General features: G+C 44.9%; 1 protein-coding gene across 1 annotated transcript in view; it reads left to right on the top strand.

Annotated features, from left to right (window-relative positions):
* LOC308227393 (sphingosine-1-phosphate transporter SPNS2-like) overlaps positions 1 to 23,668 on the top strand; it is a gene marked incomplete at both ends in the record, with an annotated part of 122,262 nt that overhangs the window by 29,942 nt on the left and 68,652 nt on the right. Inside the window, one exon of the mRNA XM_080629949.1 lies at positions 5,996 to 6,061. Within this exon, the coding sequence (XP_080486075.1) occupies positions 5,996 to 6,061 (66 nt within the window). The remainder of the gene's footprint in view (positions 1 to 5,995; positions 6,062 to 23,668) is intronic.

The following is a 23,668-nucleotide window of genomic DNA, read 5'->3' as shown; positions in this document are numbered from 1 at the left end:
GCATACAACATTACAGTGGAGTTTGAGCTATGTTACAGGAACCATCATTTATTACTACCCAGCCCCTGCCAGAGAGAGAGAAGTTGGGTTTTAATCTATTTTCTTCTCCAAGCCATTGGTTAATTGCATTCCTTATTTTTCTTTTCCTAATGCATAATTACTTGCCATGCAGGTAAGCCAAGAGCCGTTGGGAATGACTGAACAGCTCAGATACATCCCCATGATAATATAATAATGATAAAACCATTGAACGGAGAAAGTGGGTGTGAAAGGTGGTGCCCGTCTCTGAGGATAACACTGGGTTTGATTCAGAATAGGAATGTCAGTACAAAGCAGACAGAGGGGTTTCTGTCATTTCTAAGCAGTAGGTACAGCACCTACTTACCCCAGTGAAAGCCTACTGGGGGTAGGCAACAAGTCATCTTGTGTCAGAGCTACGTAGGTACGTACACCCTTATGGGTTTGCTGTGCCTTTCAGTCTGCTGAGACGAGCCTGCACCCCATCACCTTTCTGTGTTCGCAGGTAGTGAGAGGCTCTGGGTGGCTGTGAAGGCTTTGAACTCACACTTGCCTGCTCTGGGTGTTGTCAGTAGCTGTTTCATGGCCTGCAAATGGACACCAAGACTCAGTCCCATCTCTGAGTTGAGTGGCTGGGCTGCATTTCTGCCTTCACTTATTCAAGGAAACCTCTTTCTAAACATGCCGCTGTGGGTGTTGGCAGTTTGTTTCCAGTGTTTTCTAGGTCACGAGTTTCTTGCGTGCCAGGGTGCGGGTTCTTAGGAAAGCCTTGTTTTGATTTGTCTAGTTGCTGGTTTGGTTTTGTTTTTCGTTTTACTCCTGCAACACTATTTCAAAACCAAAGGCTGTTTCACCAGTGCACATTGTCATGTCATGCGACAGTGGAAATCAGTTTTGCAGAAGGGAAGTCAATGTCTATGTCCCAAGGATGCTTTTGTCAATGTTTTCAAGCAAGACATCACCACTGATTTATTAATATTTTGAAGAGCAGGCCTGCTTCTTTTTGCATGGAAGACAGGGAATGCTTTCATGGCGATCCAGAGAGGGTAGCACTGTGTTTTAGTTCTGGTCTTGCTAGTTCTGGTATCAGTGGGAATTTATCTGGAGGTACAAATATCAGCAGAGCTGCCATGGTGGTTTTGTGCAGCTGAGTATTTAAATAGGGTCCAAACTGTGAAGCTGGTGTTTAAGAGCCAGTGGGTGGCTGAGCTGAAGCCAGCTCGTTTGAAGCTCAGGGAGCCGTGCGTAAACCGCAGTCGCACCTTGGGGTTGCAGTGCAGATACAATCACAGAGACCTCAGAATAAACTTCTTTCCACCTAATCTTTTCACATGGCTCTGAACAGACAGGTGTGCGCACCACTCCTCTGCCTCCTTAATGCGTTATTTGAAGCAGGTTGGATATGGCTGCAGGCATGAGGAAGAGCCTGGTGGTAGGAAGGTGGCTTGTGCCTTCAGTGGCTAGGAGGCCAGGGGTTGGCTATCCCTGCTGGTTACCTCCACCTGAGGGACCTGGTCCTGGAAGAAGCAGGGAGCATAGCCTGGGAAGGAAATCCCTTGATAAGGAACAGAAGTAGGTGGCAGCAGGTAATAGAGGGAAAAGAGATGTTGGTACAGAGTTTGCTCTGGCTCTTTGGGAGCAAAGAGGGTGAGTCTGGGTTGTCCTCCATCTCCTTTGAGGATTCCCCGAAGAGAGGTGCAAATCCAGGGCTGCAATGGGGCAGTGGAGAGGGTGCTGGGGGCAGCCATAATTGCGGTCGGTGCCCAGCCTACAGCATGTAGAAAGTTGTGTGCTGGTTCTTTCCAAGCACCATAATATTTTCCCATTAAAAGATACCATTAAAAATGCATGTGCTTTTTAAGTAAGTAGTTCTGTTGGGCAGTGGTATTGCAGCATTTAATGAATGTACGCTGGCATTAGTGATGCAAGGCTGGAAACCTGTGGCTTTGATTGTGTAGCTTTGCACCCTGTGCACAGCACAGACTAACCCTATATTTGAAATCAAATCATGATGTTTTGCTGAGTGGAAAATGGGGCTCTCCCAGGGAAGCTCCAATGTCTTTTGGCTTTGAAATAGTGATTTCACTGTGGCTTAGCTTCTGAACACTGTTTCTTACCATGGCGACTCTTTACTCATATATACATATAGATGAAAAGCCCATTTCATTTAAATATAAAAGATAACCAAGGTATTTTGCGCACTAGATCTGCTGTGTAGGTCTGTAAGTGATGGTTAACACAAAAACACCTGTACTAAGGTGACCTTCTGTTCAGAGCATCTTTTTACCCCATATCAGATGACCTTTCAGTCCTTTAACTGTTGTTTTCTTATAGCTCTGGTCAGGAACACAGAATCCACCTAGGCAAGCACCTACCTCCCTGTTTGAAGCTTGAACCACACACTTTCAGGAAAATCCCTCAGATCCCAAATTTCCCCTAAATCAGAGTTAACTTAGGCCATTAAATGTGGACCTGCATTCCAAAAGCCTCAGAATCAGGTCTTTTATATTCACTGTTTGTGAAATGTGTTAAAAATGGCAAGGATGCTCTGGATCCTGCACTAAATCCTAGGAACCTTCTGACAATGTGAATGGATGAGGTCAACTACGTTCCTCATCCCCATTTACTTGACATTCCCTCCCTATCTAACACTCCACGCCCAAAGACCTTTTGTCCTCCAGATTGCTCTTTAAAGTACTCTTTGTGCCCAGTGCCCTCAAAAATCCCATAACTGCCTTAATGGCTTTGTCAGGTCCTTAGACACTAGCGTGGCTGGCCTAGTAAAGTAACCTAGATAGGGCTGAAGTAAGTAGTCATTCTTCTGTCTGGGTTGGCTCAAGTAACTAGTCATTCCTCTGTCTGGGTTTCCCAGTAAGTCCTGTCTCCATGCCCATCTTGATCAGCACTCCTGGCTAGATGCTGCCTGTGTTTCATCTCAAGCTCTGCATTAGCATTAACATTGTCTGGTTCAGCTGGGAAGGGACCTTGGAAGGTTGGCACCGTGTTTCCTGTGTGTTTATTCAGTCCTGAAAATGCCAAATGTGCCTAAGAAATAATAGGTGATAGCACTAAGGAGTGCCATGTAGTCACGAACACATCCCAGATGGCTACCAGGACTGCTGATTGGCTGTCTTGGGAGCAGTGGTGCCTGTTAGTTGCTCATGGCTATTTTGGGATCCTCCTGGAACATAGGTATGAGCTTTAGTTCAAGGAAGACCTTGTCAGCCCCGTGTAGTGGCTTCTCTTTCTTGGGTTGCATCAGTTTTGTGAGACACCTGGGAGCACATCTGTGCAAGCAGCATGATCATCATCTGGAGCCTGGCTCCGGCTCTTTCTGCCTTCCCATCATCTACAAGCAGAAGGGAAAGTCAAAAGCTCTATCATTTCCCTGTGTTCTCTCCCCTAGTCTATCATTGCTTAATTGTATCCTTAAATCTTACTGAAGTTTGGGCTGAGTCATTGCTATGGTGAGGTGGAAACAAAGCTGAGCAAATATAAGAGGGCAGGAGTGTGTTCCCTTGTGAGCATGCTGAGCAGGAAAACTGCCACAGGAGAGAGAAACTCCTATCACTTCAGAGATGTGTTGCATCAGCTGCTTGCTGCTGTCTCTAATTTAATGCTCTAAATCCCGTATCAAAACACCTGTAGACTAAAGAGAATATAAACTAGACTTGGAGTAGGAAAGCTGTGCCAATTAGACATGCAGATCTCCCTTAATCATCTGAGACCTGCTTCCAGGCTCACACAGGACTTGTAATTGTGGTTCTGTATTGTCCTGTTGCATTGACTAGCCACAGAACCCACTTCCCTCTCCATCACCAGGATAAAGTTGGAGGCTTAATCCAAGGTGGCTGCACTTCAGTGTCCTAAATGTTATTTCATTTGTGGCTACAGTAGTTCAGGCTTGTAAAACACATTATGATCCCTGGCGGAAAAAGCACAATAGAACTGTAAAGCCATGGTCACTGGACAGATAATTTCTTTGTAATGAGCTGGAAGACCTCCTCTGCTTTGCTGTGTAGCACTATTATAATTCCTTCACTTGCTGTTCTGGTTTTCTGATGCAAATCCCCAAAATAATCTTCTTTCTGAGGCTATGTTTTCCATCCCATCCCGGGCTCTTGCTCCTCATAACTTTGATGCTTTACTGTGCCTCTGACATGCTGGCATGGCTGGGAATATGCTGCTGTAGGCAGGGCAGGCACCTTTCAGGGTGATGGAGGGAGCTCTAGGTGTGTATGTGTATTCCATCATGGGATGAGGAGCACAGAACCCTGGCATAGTTGGGACTGGAAGAGAGCTATGGAGATAACCTGGTTCAACCATGCTGCTCGGAGGATCTCCCTCCTCTGACAGCTTTAATAAGGTGGAGATACAGCTCTTAATCTCCTTTTTCCCATCAGCAAATCAGTCCCTTTGGTATCCTGGGGTAGGATGGTTGGTTGTGCCATTTTGCTTCTTGCATAGGTGAGGTTCTGCTCTTGGCTTGCTCATAGCCCTTGAGCACCTGGTGGTTCAGAAGGTCTGAATCCTGCTTATTGCTCCCTTCAGCAGAGGTTTCTACCACGAAACCAACATCAAGGTAGTCTCTGCACCACCTTCAGAGTACAGTTTTCCATCAGCTGCCGTCCTCTCTGGAGCGTGGCACAGCTGCTGTGCTCCTGGATTTCGTTTTGTGCCCTTTGCTTCTTTTCACTGGGCACCTCTGTCTTCTTTACCTGCTTCCTGTCAGGTATTGACACACATTGATAAGATTCACACCCTTCCCCACCCAGAGCTTTCTGAGGATTGTTGTAGGAGGTTGAACTAATGTTACTGGGCAGGCATTTGTAATCTAAACCAACCTGAATGCTGCCTTGTGTAAATGGTGATGTACAAGCAGTACAGAGTAGGACAAATGAGCTTTCTTGCTTTTCCGTCCTTCTCTGCATCTGTTTTATCTTTAGTACCTTTAATTTACATGTTTTCTTGGCATTTTCCCAGGTGTCTTCTGGGAATAGTTATCTCGAGGTCTTGTATCTCATTGAGTTTGTCGTTTAATGTGATCCTAGCAGACCCAAAAGCTAAGATATTTATGGTGCATGAGTTCAGGTTGCTGCTTAGTTGATCCATGTGGCCTGCAGTGATGAGAAGAATCACTTTGGAAAAAGCCTCAGAGCAGGCTTTGAACTGGAGGTGAACTTTTATAGATGCTCAGTAGAGCTGGAGAACGGGGGTTCTGGTGTTCTGAGGAAGACAATGGCCTAAATGACATTATATGGATGAATGTATTTGATACCCCAGTGCTAAATCTAGCTGAACATGTAAATACTACAAAACCTGCTCATTTTGCTTATGCCAATTGATATATTAGGAGTTCAGGGAAGAGGAAAGGTTGGTTTGGGTTCTGCTGGTAGTTACTTTAAACTAAAAGTGACACTTGGTCACTCACCCGCCTTTACTAAGCTATTTAAATGTATTTTCTACATTTTGTTTTCTCTACGATTTGTATTTTCTACAATTTGTTTTGGAAATGAGAACCCTACCTAAATGTGGAACTTGTATCATTGCTCCTATTGCTGTGTCATATCTCCTCCCAACAGAGATCTGTTAAAACTTGTCTTGGATTCAATTTGTCTGGTGGAACTATGTGGAGCACCTAAAGCACAGAATCGGTTTCTCTGTATGTCTGTAAAAGAAGAGAAGGCATCTGGATTCTGCAGAAAACAAACCAAAAGAGAACTTAAGTAGAAAGGGAAGACCAGTTGCTTATGCACCACGATTTAATTCCCAAACTCTTTGCATGACGCTGTATCTGCTTTTGTTGTAGTAGCCCACAATTATTGAGTGTGCATGGATAGAAAAGAAGCCAATGTGCAAACTTTAGAAGTTATGTGTCCAAACTACTTGACTTTGAAGCTTTGCTCACGCTTCACAGGATTTGTTTGCTTTTCAAAGGCTGAAGGCACTGAGGTTCTTTTTTCTGTTTTCCTTGCAGGTGTGTTACTGGACATCCAGCAGCACTTTGGAGTCAAAGACAGTGGGGCTGGCTTGTTACAAACAGGTAAGAGGGGTTTTTTTCTTGCTGGTTTTTGTAACCTTCCTCTTCTCAGAAGGGTGCTCTCAGATTTCTTCAGCTACGGCCCTTGGGCACATTGGCTGTGAAATACGCTCTTAGGAAGATGCATGAACATGAGGGGTTTCGCTGATGGGCAGGAAATGAGGCCTCAGAATGGCCCAAAGGCAAGCCAACCTATTTGTGACAACTACATTCAAATAGGAATCGCTGCATCCTCCATGTCAGAAAACTCATGAGAAACCAAAAGCAGGATCCTGTTGCTCTCACTTCTTTTTGTAGTTGGTCAGAAGTGTGATGTGTGGTGCCCTTCATGTGCTCTAGAGAGAATCTGCTGAATGTACAGTAATTGGGAGTACAATGGGGCATGGAAATGTAAAACTCATCAGGACAAGTACCTGAGGGTGAGAACTGCAGGGCAGGCATTCAGGCAGGCAATCACTGCATTCATGGAGCTCATGGATTAACAATATCCCTTTGATTTTGGTGCTGTTAGCTTCAGACGTTTCTCTCCTTGTGTTTGAGATAGATTATTGCAATTGTGATGTCCTTTTAATGTAGGAGCCATTTGAATGTTGCAGGCATCTGCAGGCAGCGCTGTACAACCCCAGGACAAACCCAACTTTCTGGCCTCTAGACCTGAGGTGATTTAGAGGAGTCCCTTTGTCAACAGACAGGATTGGATGACATTGAGGAGCAGCCTCATGTAGTTGTGACAGCACATTTGGTGTTAATGGAGAGTTGAAAGGACTAGGCAGAGAGCAAATGCAGGATTTTCGGGTAGAGAAGCCTGGTTTGGAAACTTTCTACAGATTTATTAGTTAGAGTCATAGATTTGCGGTGCTGTGGTTGTCTTGTCACTGTCATCTGTCTGAGGGAACCACACTGGAACAATCCTATCTCTGAAAAAAACGAAAATTCAACTAGGATTAGAAATAGGGTGCCTGAAAGACATTTTTTCCATGCTTTTTTTCTTATGCTATCACAGTGGATACCAAGTGCCTGTCAGGAGCTTGTCTGCGAAACCTGCCTGTAGCCAACAAAAAAGTGTATATAATCATTCATTCTTTATGATCACATCAGAGGTGAGAACGTTCTGAATGTTCACTTGACCTTTGATTTCAAACTATGTGAGCCGCTGCAGTGTTTCCTCCTTTTTATTTGCTGCAACCTGTGTCACAGCAGGGTCCTCATGTGTCGCTACAGCTTCTTGGTAATGCTGCAATACAAACAGTTAATAACAGTTTGTGTTAGAGCTTTAAAAATGCTCTCCTTGGGGATGGCGGAGTTCAGCTAAGCTGATGTCTGCTGCACGTGTCCAGAGCAGAAGGCTTGAGCTTTACAAGCGTTACCGAGTGTAAGGAGCACCAATCAGTTAGGCCCGAAGTGGCCATGGTTGTCTGTCAGGCTCTTTCCTACAGCAATTAGTTGTATTTATTTATTGTACTCAGAGGAACAAGTCCTCAATGTATCATTAGACACAGAGTGCCTTCAAGAAAATATTCTGGTGGAAAATGACACTTGCCAAAGCATAGATTTAATCTTCATTCCCCTCAGTGGATTAAAATCCTTTTGCAGATGATTTACCGACAGCAAGTAAGAGCTGAGCTCCAACAGGGCATTTCATTTGTTAATTGCAAGAAACGTGATTTATTTCTTTAGCAACCACACAGGGCATCTGAGAACAGCATCACTGTGAGGTACTGCAGGATTGCTGCTGAGCCTGCTGAGTGTTTAGGGACTGGTAACTGTTGCTTGAAGAAGAGCAACACTTTCTCCTGGTTGGTTTTGGTTTTGCTCACCTGCAAACTGAGGGCTTGATTTTGCTCCTACAATATGGATAATGATGTATTAATCCCAGTTGCATCAGAGGAAAAGAGTGCTCACAAAATAAAGCATCATTTCCCACAAGTAAGGGGAGGGGTACATAACTGGAAACTTATTAAATGTATTACTTCAGCTTATCAAGTTTCTGTGTTGGCAGCTGGCCTATGACACGTGTACCCTGAACCCTGGTGAAATAAAAGACACTGCCCTGAACCACCATATAAATGCTGCTTTTAATCTTTTGTCTGTTCTCTAAGCCTGACCTCTCTGGAAGTGCAAATCAGGGGTAATGGATGCGGTGTAGAAGCGTTTGACCAAGGTTGCAGAAGAAGCCTGCGGTAGAGCTGGGACCAGGACTGGTGTCTCCCAGACCTCTACCTTAACCTTGAACAGTTCCTTTGCGAGCAGAGACAGAAATATCATTCTCTTCCCAAGAGATGGTCCTGCAAACTGACTGAATGATGCGAGACGAAAGGCTGCTCATCCTGACTATGTCCTCTGAATAAAGAGTGGATTAGTCCTCAGGTTGTTAATCCTGCATTTAAATGAGTCCTAAATGAATTTACAATGAATTTAATGAGGAGGAGTGAAATGTAGTGTTCACCGGCAGTTCTTATCACTTATTCAACAGGCTTTAAAAAATTAGACAAATCAAGGCTGCACACAATTTTAGGGAAGAGATGGTGCTGCTAACTCAAACAGCAAGGGAAAAAGCAACCCACCAAAGGCAGTGGATGATCCTGTATTCAGACCGTAACCCATTCTTTGCAGGCACAGCTGTCTCACTTCAAACATTCAAAAGCCGATTCATACACTCTCAGCTTCTGCTGCTCTCTGAAGGCAAAGGTGACTGCTTTCTTAGGAATTGCAAAGACAGGATTTGAATTTTTTTCATCTTTTCTATCAATCCTGAGATACAAGCTGCTCTTTGCCCAGGAGATATAATGAAAACTGGTTAGAGGGGCACTGTGACCTCCCTGTATGGAAAAATCACAGGGACACTCCAGCTTCATCCATAATGGAAAGGAACAGAATGGGGCAGTCTCTGCAGCAAGGATCCTGTGACAGCAAAGGACACGCTGACAGGTCACAACTGCTGCTTGCTCGGTACTATTGGAGGGTAACAGGCATATAACTATGTTAATTCCAGAACCTTGGTTCTCTCTGGATAATGCTATAATTCTGTGCTGATCTTGCTTTTTAAAGCACTACATGTGCAGTTAGAACAATATTAGTTAAGCCCACTGAGCTGTCCTGCAGGTCTGCACCCAAGCTTGTGCCTTTCCCAGCTGGAGAAAGGATAACCCTGGCTGATCTCCAAAGGTGATAGAGCATCTCTTTGCCTGCTCAAGCTGTACAGTTGCAATCAGTCAATACATTTATAAGCCAAGCCATACAAAAAGTGTTTCCCATGTGTGGAGTTAGGTAGGAGCAGCAATTTGGACTCACCAAAACATCAGGCCTCTAAAACAACAGTGGCTGAGAAGATAAACAGCTGGATTTGTAGAACTGCTTCAAGTTATCCTTCCATATATACTCAGACCATAGGAGTGCCCAGGGCTGTGTTGTGGTTTTCACTAGACTTCTTTTTCTCCTTCTTTCTTCAGTTTTTTTGCTTTATTGCTCTTCCTGCTTTCCTTGCCCTTGGATTTATTTTGCTTTTGTGTCTCTTGTCAGTGTCTATTTAGCACACCAGAGCTCTAATTGTAATAGTGCCTGGCTTTCAATACAGTTTGTCTTCTGAAGATCTCGGGATGTTTTATATAGGGAGGCATAATGAGGCTTGCCCTTTTCTATAAATGGAGAAACCAAGAGAACCAGATGGGAGAAATGACCTGCCCAAAGTCACACAGCAGGTCCGAGGCAGAGCCAGCACAAGAGCTGTGGTCCAGCTCCTGAACACGCAGCATTCAACTGGGTTAATGCTTAGACCCAGAGATTTGGTCCTTGCTAATGGGCACCTTCATCTTCCAGCCTGGGCAGCTCAAGCTCAGAGGAGGGCACATAAACCAGTGGGGACTTGTGCAAGTGGAAACTGTGTGAGGCATCAAATGAAGGGTATGGCAAGAATTCCATTGAAATGGAGAGGGGAAAAGTGTCTGTCTTCAGGAAGTATAGGGATGTCATTAGAGGAAACCCTGGTAACCAGGTTTATACCATAAGGGCTGGAAGCAAGGAAATGTAAGGAAGCAAGAGATCCGGAAGGACTCATTAAAGGTGAATAATCATAGATAACGGGGGCTCTGAAAGAACTTGTGTCTTCTCACGTGGAGAGAGATGGGCATTGTCCCAAATGCCCTTCAGCCCCTGCTTGCCAGGAAGCCTGGCAATGCCAGGTACTTTCTGAAGTCTAGTTCTGGGCTCTGTTTTCCTGGAAGGGTCAACTCCAATTAAAACTTCTGCTCATATGGAAAGCAAAACCTTCACTTGAGTTCCTTTACCTCTTGAGCTGACCTAATGTAACCTTATGCTACATTGCAACCTTGCAGAAGTGTTAGCAGCTCCGGTGTGCTCTAAGCATATGCAGTCAGTAGGGAACTTGAAACAGTGGAGTGCAATGATGGGATAAATCACACCTGCTAAATTGAAGGGATTTCTTTCAACTCGCTTTGATTCCCATCATCTTGTCATTGGCTCATAATGACAGCCTGTGCTCTAACATTCCTTATTTATTCCACACAGACATCACCTGCTCTGGATGCCAACCTTCAATATATGTATACTGTAAGAGTTGCAGGTGCTGCATGTTTCTTTGCTACCATCTGCTTCTACCTGAATAGATCCTGGTTTGCCCCTCATCTGTGCTATGTGTAACTGAATCAGATCTTCATCTTTCACTTCCTCCTCCACCTGCTAGAACAGAGGAACTCATGTTCTGGACACTTTCCTGTTTAAAATTGATGGTTTTCCTTTTAGTGAATGACTTCTTACCCAAGAACACCTCCCAGGGCCCTGGTATCTCAGGTGCCCAACCCAGTAGGCAAGACAGAATATTTTGTAGTTGCTGTTCTTGATTTATTGACTGCAAAGGGTTTGGACCACCATGTCCTACCTAGAGCAGGTCATGCCACTGTCATCTTCCCTTCCCCAAACCACCCTAAGCATTCTTAAATCCAGGTTACTCCTCTGGCAATCTGGGTCATCCCAAGACAAGGTGGAGCTCTTTCTTTGCCAGAAGGAGACCCTTAAGTTGTATCAACAAGGAGCAAAACCTTTTTTCCCCATACCTGATTTTTGTATCCTGTTTTCTGAACCCCTCCAGCCTTCTACAGCACGATGCTGATCTAAGGGGAGTTTGTATAGGACAGCTCCAGCTTAATCAGTCAAGATGAAGAAGCAGGGCTCTGCATTCAGTATTCCCTGGTTAATGTTATGACAAGGGTAGGTCTTTTACTTATCAAGGTGGGGACTATTAAGATAGTCCAAGAGCCTGATTATTTCCTCCTTAAGTATTTTACAGATTCCAACAGTCCTTTTTTCCTGTGTGCTAGAATGGTATCTGCTGTGCTAAGAAGCCATGGCAGCGTGAGGGACTGATTCATGGCAGCACTTAAGCCTATGCGGAAATCTCTCTGCAATCAAGAATGAGAGTACTTCCTTGAATCAGTGAGCAGGTTACAGGAAAGGTGTTTGTGCCCCTGTGCACCAAGGGCCCATAAAACTGGTGTTCACAGTGTGCACTCCCACCAGACAGCCCTAGATTGCAAAGTAAATCATGTCTGGTGGGAGAGAAGGAGCAGAGAAGGGGGGGGGGAAGGTGTCCTTGTCTCCTGCTGATGGAAGGGAAAGGCCTGAGCTGGTGTCATGCTTTGGCTTGTTGTTGCACATGACAGCAAGTGAGTGCAGGCCCCTAGAACAGGGCATCTCTCCAGACTGGCTTGTCTTCAGTAATATCTTGAGTTTATGACACTGCATGGCCCCTACCACAACAGAACAGTTCATTTCCCATCCTGTCCTCCTGCTCTATGGAAGGAAGGTTTGTCCTAACTCTTTTCAGACAGGGCAGGTACTTGGGCTGGTTGTTGCAAGAGAAAATTGCACTTGCGCTGCTTGTGGCAAGTCTGTTCTCTGAGTAGATACTGGCCTCTCTTCCCTCAGGCTGTAGTTCAAGCACCTCTTGCCAAGGTTGTGTTGGCTTCTGTAATTTATTATAATAATGAGGGGAAAGATTTCCCACAGATTTTAGAGAAGTGGTTATCCTTCCACCCAGAGCCCTAACAGCTTTGCACGCAGCCTGTCCATCTTCCCCTGCACATGTTCCTCAAACCTCAGGACTTCATTCAGGCTCTTTGTAGTGGAAGATGGGATATTTTTGTGGTATTGTGTAATTCTTTTAAACAACAGCTTCCTCCTAATACCAGCTGCACAATGTCACATAGAGGCATCTGTACTGTGCTTCATGCTCGTGTAGTTCAGAGGGGCAAGTCTTGCCACCTTTGCTTTTTTCAGTAACACCACACTGGTGTTGGAAGAGGGAGGTGAACAGTTGAGTTACATTAACGGTTACTTTAATGCGATTATTAGACACCTAATGGCTACCACGTGCTGGAAGAGAGGTGTGTACTTATATTCAATACTCATGAGTAGCTTACTTTTTTTTCCTTGCTTCTACAGTGTTAGTAAGTAGAAAACCTGCTTAGCTTTATTCTTGCTTTTCACTGAGCCTGTAAGGTTTATTTTCAAGTATGGTGACCGGAAGAGTGCTTGTATATAGTCTAAATCAGAAGGAGCTCTGTATGTCTTCTCTGTACCCTGCTCTAGGTCCATGCATACAGTTGCCACTGATACCTACTGGGCGTGATTTAAAGGTGTTAGAGGGGGAGAGGTGATTTTAAGGGAAGTTGGATCAGGGTCTTCTATGAACTGGGAGTGCAAAACCAGAACTAACTTTTATAGTACACTTTCCATAGTTAATATGCTTCATCCCGGGGAACCATAAGTGTTCTCTCTTAAAAGATTTATTTCAAGATTGTTTCGGTTTTGTCTTGCCTCTCCCACACCTGAAGCACTCTTGTTTTCCTAGAGCACAAACCTCCAATTCTGCAGGGCAACATAGTGTGTTGTGGAAAACACAAACAGCAATATTCATCCAGAGATCTGAGCTCAGGTGACGAAGAGGTCAGGTTTGGTCTGTGCCCACTGGGAGTTCTCTAAGTTAATACGGTATGGTTGGGTGCATTGCTTTTGGAGGAGGTGTGACAGGCTGAGAGAGCTGGGCTTGTTCAGCCTGGAGAAAAGAAGGCTCCAGGAAGACCTTAGAGCAGCTCCTAGTGCTTAAAGGGGCTACAGGAAAGACTTCTGACAAAGGTCTGTAAGGACAGGCCAAGGGGAATGGCTTTAACTTCACAGAGGGGAGATTGAGCTGAGCTCTTAGGCACAAGTTCTTCCCTGTGAGGGTGCTGAGGCCCTGGCGCAGGTTGCCCAGAGAAGCTGTGGCTGCCCCATCCCTGGCAGTGTTCAAGGCCAGGTTGGACACAGGGGCTTGGAGCAAGCTGCTCCAGTGGAAGGGGTCCCTGCCCATGGCAGGGGTTGGAACTGGATGAGCTTTAAGGTCCCTTCCAACCCAAACCATTCTGTGAGTCTATGATGATTTGAGAGAGAGAGAGAGAGATCATTTGGATCAATCAGTCTTGACAGAGTGTGAAGGAACTTGGAAGCATTGAAGACACTGTCTTACAATGAAGCAAAGAGCTAGGTGTCAGTTGTAGTACAGCAGGCACCTAGTGTGCTCTGGAAGTACCAGGGTGTTTTCACAGTAGTGAGAATGCTGGGATCCTAGACCAGTCTATGTGATTGTTTTGCTTCTTTAATGTTCTCTCTTGAGTTCCAGATGGCTTTTCTTCCAAACCAGTGCTTCTCAAACTTTTTGGGCTGTGTACCAGACCGCTCTGCATCCTTACAATCACATTTTTATGGTGATTTATCATCAGACCACTATAAAAGTACCATTGCTGTGTGGCTGACTGCAGGGAACTTGCTGTTACCTTGTGGAACGCAGTTTTGGGAACCATAGCCTTTAACTGTTCCAAGCTGCTGAAATAGCTGGTGTGTTCCAGGCAGAAGCAACTACATTCCAGTATGGGCTGCAGAGATTCCCATGTATAGACCCACAGAGACCTGGGTTGGAGTGACTCATTTGGGCACACAGATACCTGGCTTTGAAAATGAATTCCAGGGCATCAGTTACATCAAAAGTACACATTCCTCATGGCATTTGGTGCTGTTACCAGCCTGCAGAACTAGACTCCAGTTAACACAAGTAAGTCTCAATTGCATGAATGGTGCATTGTTGGAGCAATTCAAAAGAAATCTCCCAGTGCTCTTCCCTTACCTTCAGTATGTGCACACGTTCCAAGGTTCTTCCTGTATGCTGGTGTAGGGTAATAGAGCAAAGACCAGTTTTCTGCTCAGATTCTGCGGGGAACCTGGTTTTGGAGGGAAGATATTACCGACCATAGTCCCTTAGCCCAAGTCCAACTTAGTTCTAACAAAAATCTAATATACATAGACCTTTTTTTTGCTAAAATCCTCTTCAGTTGTTTTCAAGTTCATCAAGGACTGTAGCGATAGGACTAGCGCTGATGGGTTCAAACTTAAACAGAGGAACTTCAGGTTGGATATAAGGAAGAAGTTCTCTACTGTGAGGGTGCCGAGGCACTGGCACAGGTTCCCCAAAGAAGTGGTAAATGCCCCATCCCTGGCACAGTGTTCAAGTCCAGGTTGGACAGAGCTTTGAGTAACCTACTTTAGTGTGAGGTGTCCCTGACCATGGCAGGAGAGTTGGAATTAGATGATCTTAAGGTCTTTTCCAACCCAAACCATCCTACAATTCTATGATTCATAGTCGAGAAACTAGAGTCCATTGTTTAAGCCCCAGACAAATAAACTGCTGGCAACACCATGACAGGTTTTCCCCCAGAGTTCTGTTTTCAGCTCTGCAGGACTGCCCATAATGAAGCTCAGATGTCTCCTTGGGACATTTATGATGGTGTGGCCTCTAGGGAGCAGAATGAAATAGGCCTTGAACACAAACTGACTTCAGATGGGGCACTGGGCAGTCAGCAGTCTCACCTTATATATTTGTAGGTCTGATTGAAATGGGCTTTTTAAATTGTAACAATCCCTGGATTCAGCAAATCTGCCTTTTCTTTTTTCCATTAATGTCACTGATGATGCATAAAGGCATTGCATTTGCAAACCTTGTGCACTGCAGTATTCATTTCAGGACGTTGCTCTTCAGTAGTACTCACTCTTCCAGAAAGAGAGCAGTCAGAAGAAAATCCAAGTGAGGGATTATTTAAAACAGGGTCCAGTCATGCACCATGGGTATTGAAGCTACTGTTAACCCTGGCATCTCTTACAGAGGTCATGTTCTTTCGTCTACAAATGCAAGTTTAGTTGCAAAGCTCACTCCTACAGCTGCAGTTCAACTTGGTATGGAAGTCAGTTTGCAACTTGCAAACCCACTTTGGGATGGCACTTTGGAAACCCATGAGGGTGATAATCTTTGAAATAACAAGTGTAAGACAGACAGAAACCCGACTCATTCTCCTTTTCCTTTTCCAAACCATAGCAAATTAAACACTGGGATATGTCAGTGTTTCAACCATTTCTTTAAATGGATTTATCCCTTTTTGAAGGCCTCTCAGTCACTCTGGAACTCTTTGTCTAAATTGCCATTTGTAACAGCAAAGAGAGGCAAAAGCATTTCTGAATGCTGCCAGTAAAAATGAACCAGCGAACGATTCCTATGGAATAGCGCTGGCCATTTCTAGTTGAGGGTGAGGTTTCCTTACACGCTTCGTGATCCCTCTTCATTGCAGGATGAAGACTGCTTGTCATTGTAGGTGTTTATTTGTGGCCTGCTGTTTGTTCAGCTCTCTTGTCCTATTAGTCAATATCTAATTGCAAATTGCAGTCAATAGCAATGTTTCTTTGTATTTACTTTCGGTACAAAAGCCCATTGAGATGTTGTTGGCATAGAAGAAGTAGATGGATAAGCCTGTGACTCTGTACTCTGGCAGAGAGTTAAGTGCAGATGGACATTGCATGGAATGGGATAGGAAGTAGGAATTATTTATGACCCCTGTCCTGTGTACAGACCACTGCTGCTTAAATGATGCTGAGACTCCCTCTAAAGCATTCTGGACACTCGCTGCTCTGGGAGTTGAGGGAATTCCAGATGGCAGATGATGTTCCTAATGCCTCTGGCTCAGGTGGATCTTGTTAGGGAGGTGGAGTTTGGTGGTTGCTTCTTGTAGTTTAGATGCCAGTCCGGAAGAGAAGCATGGATGGCGTTACCTGATGTATAAGAGAAAGCAGCATGGCAACTGCTGCAGGGCTAGAACCTTGCTTTCTGCCGAAGATAGATCTGACCCACACTGCACTGTGTATCAGCCTAGGTCAATGGTTCAGGGATTTATTTCCTGGCCCTTGCAGCTACTGGAAAACTATGTTTGTCTAAACACACAGTGCCTGTGAATGCACAGGAGTAATAAACCAAGTAAGACTTAGCTCAGGGTACAGAGTAAGCGTGAGTGCAACTGGTTCTTTGCTTGCATTTTAGCGAATTCATGACTCACAATGAAACTAGACAGCAAGTGCACTTACACACGACACTCTTGGCGAACGTGTCTAGTCCAATTCAGTCAGCCAGCCCGAGTGTACTCACATTCTGTCTTCACACGCCTGCCCTTCACTTCCCTCTTACAGGAGTGGTTTTAAAGATAGTCTGTGTTATTGAGTCTTTCTTTCCTAAAAATATGGGGCGTCATGTAAAAGCACAGAAAGTGATCAACGTCTTGAAAAGGCAGAGGGCTGTTTTCCTTCTGTTGTCTTCGGAATGCCGAAACAATCAGTGCTATCGGGTCAGTTTGCTGGAAAGCACTCCAGGAACTTAGCAGTGAACAGTTGGCTTGTGGAGATGAATGTCACAAGGGGCAGAGCTTGAAAGACCTCAGATCTTTATGTGGATAACACATTATAATTCTTTGGAGGGCTTAAAACAGCCTCTGAGTAATTCAGCTGCCTGTGTGGGAATTTTGTGTACTTTCTCTGGAAGGATCTGATAGCTGTCACTGTCACAGACAGGATGCAAGGCTTACATGGTTTTCTGATCTGTTGCCATGGTTCTCATGGCTTTATGAAGTGGTCTCCTGAGGTTACATGAAAGATCTTTGATTGGGGGACTTGTTATTATTATTTATTCATTGCCAGCGCCTTAGGCAGAAAGATGGACGTCGCTGTTAAGGAGAAACTGTGAGATTCCATCGAGAGATGCTTTTCTCTCCTTCTGTGTTGCTGCTTTGAATTGAAACCCAGTCAGCACTACAGAAAGTTCCTCTGTAAAATTAGTGTGGTTTTGGTCCAGTCCCCAATGGGGGTGGTAGATAGGTAGCAAGAGCTGTCATTGCATCATTGCGTGGGACCCTGCTCTATTTTACAGGCACCTCAATGAAGAGTAGGCAATTGAGCAGGACAATACTGAAATTCCCTCTGTGACCAGCAGGCAGCTTTTAGGAGCAAGGGTTTGGTGGGCAGAGTCACAAAATGTATGTGTTTCCTCCACAAATAAATGTGAAACTGTTTACACCAAGCACTAACATCCCTGGGAGGTGGGGGAAGTCGGAGGAAAAACTTTGAGGAGAATAAGACAATCCCAGGCTGTTGGTTTAACATCAAACAAAAGCAATTCCCAACAATTGCTTTTACATCCATCTCCTCTGTGGACTTTAGCGTATTCCCGTTCCATGGTGATTTCTATTCCTGAAAAACTGAATTAGCATAAGGCTGCAGGCGGCAGGATTTTAAGAGCACCCCCCCTTGTTGATGCTGCCTGCATCTCAGAACAGTTGACTGAGCATCAGATATTTCAGCTGTCCTCTTGAAGTTCTTGTAATGAGAGGTACAATATTTTCATCCCTTAGAATTCAGTTTAATCTGACAAATGCTTGCCTTCTTTCATGTACCTAGAGACAGGCAGTTTACTGAGCTGCTGTAAAAGCACTCTTGAAGATGGATGGCTCGAGTTGGGCAGGTAACAATTTTGCAGAAGACCAGGGTGAAAGGGGTTTGCTATCAAACCACTTCTACTTGCATGTGTCCAAGCACACGTTGTGAATGTGCTTTCTTCTTCTCCCCTGTCCAGCCATCAGTGCTCTGCTCCTGCACTTCAGTGATAACACCAAGCAGGATCTGGAGTGCCCTGAAGGTCTCTCATTAACCCCAAAGTGTTTCCTGTCCCTTTTCCATGTGTTTACATGCTTTCCCCAGCGATTTCAGGAACGTGTAAGCTGCAGCTATGTCTTCACATTTAAATCCCAGTAGGACAGCTTTGGTGGATGTCAGTGACAGACATTAAAGGCTTGAGAGCAAAGTCTCATTTGGTCCCTCTGTCCTGGCTGGAGTAGGGGATGTTTTAAGGAGGTTGTCAGTGCTGTGGGAGTTGATGGCCCATTGCATAATTAAAATGAGATTACGGCCATTTTCCCTTCAAAAGAGGGAGCATGTGTTTTGCCATACCCACTATAGATGATACAACAGCCCCCTAAAGAACTGTAATAGTAATTAAAAAGAAATCAATCAGTCCCACAGGCTGCCTGCAAAGAATGTCAGAGCAGAACTGTGTCCCCCTCCCTGTTCCCAAAGCAGAGCTGCGAGGATTTGCAAGGCTTTGATGTGGCTTTTCCTTGCCTCTCTCAGCATCCCTGCAGTTCCCACTGGAATAGCCCTCTGGGATGATGGCTGCAACATCCCCATTGAGCCAGTGCACTGGTGGAAGGCAGCGGCTGAGGGTCTCTTTCTGGCTGAGACTACTACCAAAACCCAGCTTCTGTGCTCCAGCCTTCCCCAGACCTCTCGCCCTGTGACGGAACTGTGGCTGGGTGAGCTCTCCTGTGCCCTCGCTGTTGTATGGGTGTCCATGAAGTGTGTGTGTCGTTACTGCAGGGCTTCTCCTGCTTGTAAATGCAACCAGCAGCTCTTAGGGGCTCATGTGTAGAGCTCAGCAACTCATTCCTGCTGTGGAATACAAACCCAAGCGAAGCTCTGGGATAAGAATATGTCAGATGAACATTTCTTTTAGCAAGTTTCCATCAGTACTGTGGCATGAGAAGCTCCTGATTTCCCTCTAAAGGGGAAGCACTTCCTATTGTGTTGTTTTTCTCAGGAAGCTGCTTCTGTTGGTAAATTATGTGTTAACAAAGAATTTAATAGCAGCACACTGACCTTTCAGAGTGTCTCCTCTCTCTCCTGTTTTCTATTGCCACAGAAAACAGCTTTTGGGATTGATTTCTCCTAATGCACACTTGTTAATTACTTGAAATTAAAATGTTAGTGGAGGGAGGATGCAGGATTAGCGGCGCAGCTGTAAAGAAGGATGGAAAATCTCGTTTTAGGATGAAAACAGGCTTCCCCCTGTTAGCTCAAATAGAGAAACAAGGAACATTACTTCTCTTCATATGAGATACAAATGACGTTCTATTAAGAGAATAACAGATTGAAGGTATTTTATTGCTAGTTAAATCTAATTCCTGGTACTCAATGCAGATTTCGGGGATCAACGGATTTAGATTATTCTGCATTATCAGCTTTAGGCTGTCATTTCTTGGTGTTTAAGTGCACCCTGTGGTCAAAAAGCCTTTTGTGGGCAGAGGTGCCCGTAGTGTTCCTGCCCCTGGGGAACTGGGCTTGCTTCTGGTCTCGTGCCTCTGCTGCCTCCTGGTCCTCCTGCACGCGGGTTGCGGCAATCCCCAACACAAACACAGGCTGGGTAGAGACTGGATTGAGAGCAGCCCTGAGGAGAAGGACTTGGGGGTGTTGGTTGACAAGAAGCTCCCCAATACTGTGTGCAGTTCTGGTGTCCCCAGAATAAGAAGGACATGGAGCTGTTGGAGCAAGTCCAGAGGAGGCTCCCTTGGTGGCTCTGGCCGCTCTGAGTTGAGGCTCCTGGACGCTGATCTCCTCCCTGCTCTGGTATTGAAGGCGTCCTCTCTCGAGCTGCTCACCCCAGCTCGTTTAATTTCAGGTTGACCAGGATGGATACAAATCCGTGCTAACTGGCTACTAAGTTAATGAGGTTTCCCTCCAACTGATTGCACATCAGCAAACCGGACCTGTGTGAACACTGAGCTGCAGCCAGGAAGGATGATGTCCTCTTTCACCAACAGTCAGAGCCAGCTAAATCAAATGCAGAAGAAATGGCAAAGGGACAAAACCACTGTTAGCTGACTGGGTACTTCATTGCTTTACCCTGTGAGTGTGCATGTGCAGGGTCAAAGGCACTTGTGGGTTTAGAAATACAACTGAATTTTGTCGCTGCCCATGGCAGGGGGTTGGAACCGGATGGTCTTTAATATCCTTTCCAACCCAAACTATTCTATGCTTCTATGATTCTGTGATTTACTTCATTGTAATAGATGTTCAGTGAGGGCTGGCTGTCTGCTGGTCACCCAGGACCACCTCACTGCAGAGTCAGGCATGCAGCAGTTTAGGCACAAGGGAGGCAGTGGACTGTAAGCTGTACACTGGAACTGCTCCTTTGGATTGCTGCCTGCAGCGCTGTTTTATGAAGTACATCTCTAGGAACGCATTAACTGGATTATTGATGTTCAGGTTGCCCAAATTCCTTTAAAACAGTGGTAATGTAATCACTGTCATTCCCAAAGGGAAAAGCAGAAGGTGAGTTTGGGTTTTTCCTCTTTTCTTTTTACATTATATCGTCTGTGTGGAGCTGTTCAAAATTGAATCTTGTGACAAGTTAGCTCCTGCTCCAAGTCAATTTGCTGGACACTCAGAGAGACGGAGCAGCACAGTAAAACACCACCTTTGCCACTGTACACTTAGATAAAGAATTTTGAAGTAGAGCATGAATAGAGTTGGATGTGGAAAACGGCTGTGAAATAATAACTTGCTTTAGCAGTAAGCAGGATAGGAATGGCTGAATCTTTAAATGCAGCTTTAATGGACATAATATCAGAAATTAAGATTTAAGAAAGTGAAAAATTTTAATGCTGTTTTAGATCTTGGCTTTTTTTTCCCTCTCCTTTACAACACTGATGGCCTGAATCAGGAAACCAAGACTGACTTCAGAGTTTGAAATCTTATAGCAGTATTTGTGGGAGGTAAGTTGGAAGGAGGATCATTGGTCTTTAGGGAGTGCTGGTATTCCGTGGACCATAGGAGAAAGGACCAGAGAGCGATCAGTTTTATAGAGATACTGGCTTAGGTGCATAGGAAGTAGCCTGGAGACACTGTTTGCCTTTCCTTTAAGTCTGTGTGGAAGGCAGTATGTATTATGGCAGGGTTTGTGTTCTCTGCAGTGGGTTGTACCTGATCATTTCTGGGTCCCTCTCTGTCTTCTTGTTATACTGGCTGCAGACACATCCAATCTCAGCCTGCCAGTAGCAGTGCCAGGGTCGGCAGTGGTCAGTTCACTGGTTATAGTTACCTCTCTCTGGTTGTCATCGAACTGCCCTGTATCCTCTGAACAGCCCTTAAAATGAGCCCTTTAGAAGACCAGAATGACAGTAGTTCATGTCTTAGAGCTACAGTTTTACTCCCACTACTGAGCATGCAGCAGTACTTGCAGATGCACTTGTTGAGTTGAATGTCTCATGGTTTGGTTTGTATTTCAGTGATTCTGCCTGTAAGTCTGCTCATGTGAGGAACTGCCATGGCCACTGGCCTCTCATGTTCGCCAGTCTGGGGGCAACAGCACTTGTGTAAAGGTTATTTCCCTTTTCAGCCTTTGCTTTTGTTAGAGTTACTTCTTGTAGCTGTTGTCTAGGCGTTTGGGACTGGAGAGGAAGGCTTCTCCATCCCTATGCAACAATGCAGAGTGAGTAAAATACCTCTCACATCTGTAACATCCCATACTCACCATGGAATGGATCAATGATCCATTGATACTACATATGGCAGTTTTGACAACAATTACATTTGACCACAGTGGTTTCTCTTTGCCCAGTACAGTTCCTCTCAAAGCTCAGGTGCCATTACAGTGTTATTGGGCTGCTTTTCTAGCTATTCTTATATGATTTTATGGTTCCAAAGAGTGGATTTCCCAGCAATTCCCACTGAAGCAATTATTCTCGTTGGCTAAGGTGAGCAAAGCCAGCCTTCAGGATATCCTTTGCTGGGAATATAAGGGCTAATTTAGGGAAGAATCTGGAGAGGAAAAGGGATGGAATTATCAGGACTGGATTCTTCCCAAGGCTGCATCTTGTGTATTGTTGAGTCAATCATGGCCTTGCCAGGCAAGCTGTGTTCAGGCCACGTCTGTCTTCATAAGTGGTGTTTTTGTAACTGGGTTCTGACCCTGTCACAGCAAACGAAATGGAGTGGTATCCTCCAGCAGCTGCCTTCTCACTGTAGGTATGTATGTCAGCTCTGGGTGTATATAGTCATCCTAAACATGTTGTTTATATTTTACATCAGTTTGCTTTAAGGAAAATCCTGGCATCTCATGGTGCAATGTGCTCCCTGCAGAGAAAACAAGATTGGAGCTTGGATACTGATGAGTAGCATCAGCAGTAAGGGAAACACAATCTAGAGTGTCCTGCCAAACAGAGAGCTACTGGAGAAATGCAATGTGTGAGTAATTATGTCCACACCTTTTAAAGCACTGCATTTGTCCTCATTAATTTGCTGAGAACACAAGCACACAAAGCATTTATGATATTCTCTATTTCATCTTGTATTGTGGGCTGTTCTAGGAGAACATTACAGGCCACATCCAAGCCAAACAGTTGAATATTTGAGTCCAATTGATTTAGTGTGTTAAATGCTCCTCTGTTCAATGCTGTCAGTATATGACAGCTTTGCACGACATACGGAATCGATGGTGTGTTTCAAAGCTCCTCACACTTGTCAGAAACTTCTAGTCTGCATGATAGTCTGGAACCCAGTGATCTTGTGTTTTGCACTTGCCAAAGCGCAGCAACATGATCCATCTGTTGGCTGTTGAATTAGAAATGAAGTAAAACAAAGCCCATGTGGAGAGTGATGTAACAGCGTGTACCTACGACAGAGTTTGTGATCCTGATGGTTTAGAGGGTCATATTTTGTACAAGAAATTGTATTGTAAGAAGTCATCTTCATCAAAGCATGAATGTTTTCAACCCCAGGGCCTTGGGTTGTCCTGGAGTCAGGTATCACTCTTACCTTGGCCATGTCACCATGCTGTGTCTGAGCCGTCAGGTTCAGTGGCTAAGTAGCATGAAAGGATCTTTGTTCTTGCTTAGCTTGTATGGTGCTGTAAGGAAAAAAAAATCCCTTTCAAATGTAGTTGTAGACCTTCAAAAATACCTCTAGCATAGATATGGTCCTGTGAGCAGGACACTGCTGAAGCTGGAGACCTGCACGGCTTCAAGATTTCTGTAGTTCATCTTGGGTAGGTCACTTTGCTGTGACTGAACTTCCTTCAGCCCTGAAGGAGAAGTTAATGATGTTTAACTTCCTTTCTGAATTGTCCCAGGCCTCACTGTGGTTAAATGTGCTCTGTATGTATGTGTTGAGTAGCATTATTAAAGCACAAAACTGTGAAAATGGAAATAAAGAAGCATTGCAAAAGCATGTCTTTGAAATGGGAGAGCTGATTGGGCTATTGGGAGGGTCGTTATTCACCACTGCAGGTAGATGGCAGCTGGTCCCATCAGCAGCTTGAGAAACCCCTATATCCACAACCGAAAGTCCCTGGAGTAGAAGCTGCTCGACGACACCCCAGCAGGGCAGTGCCTCGCGCAGCAAGAGCAGGATTGTGCTTGTGCA

This window comes from Psittacula echo (assembly GCF_963264785.1).
Source record: "Psittacula echo genome assembly, chromosome: 15".
Lineage (NCBI taxonomy): Eukaryota > Metazoa > Chordata > Aves > Psittaciformes > Psittacidae > Psittacula > Psittacula echo.
The sequence above is the reverse complement of the archived record's forward strand: the minus strand, read 5'-3'. Positions and strand labels throughout refer to the sequence as shown.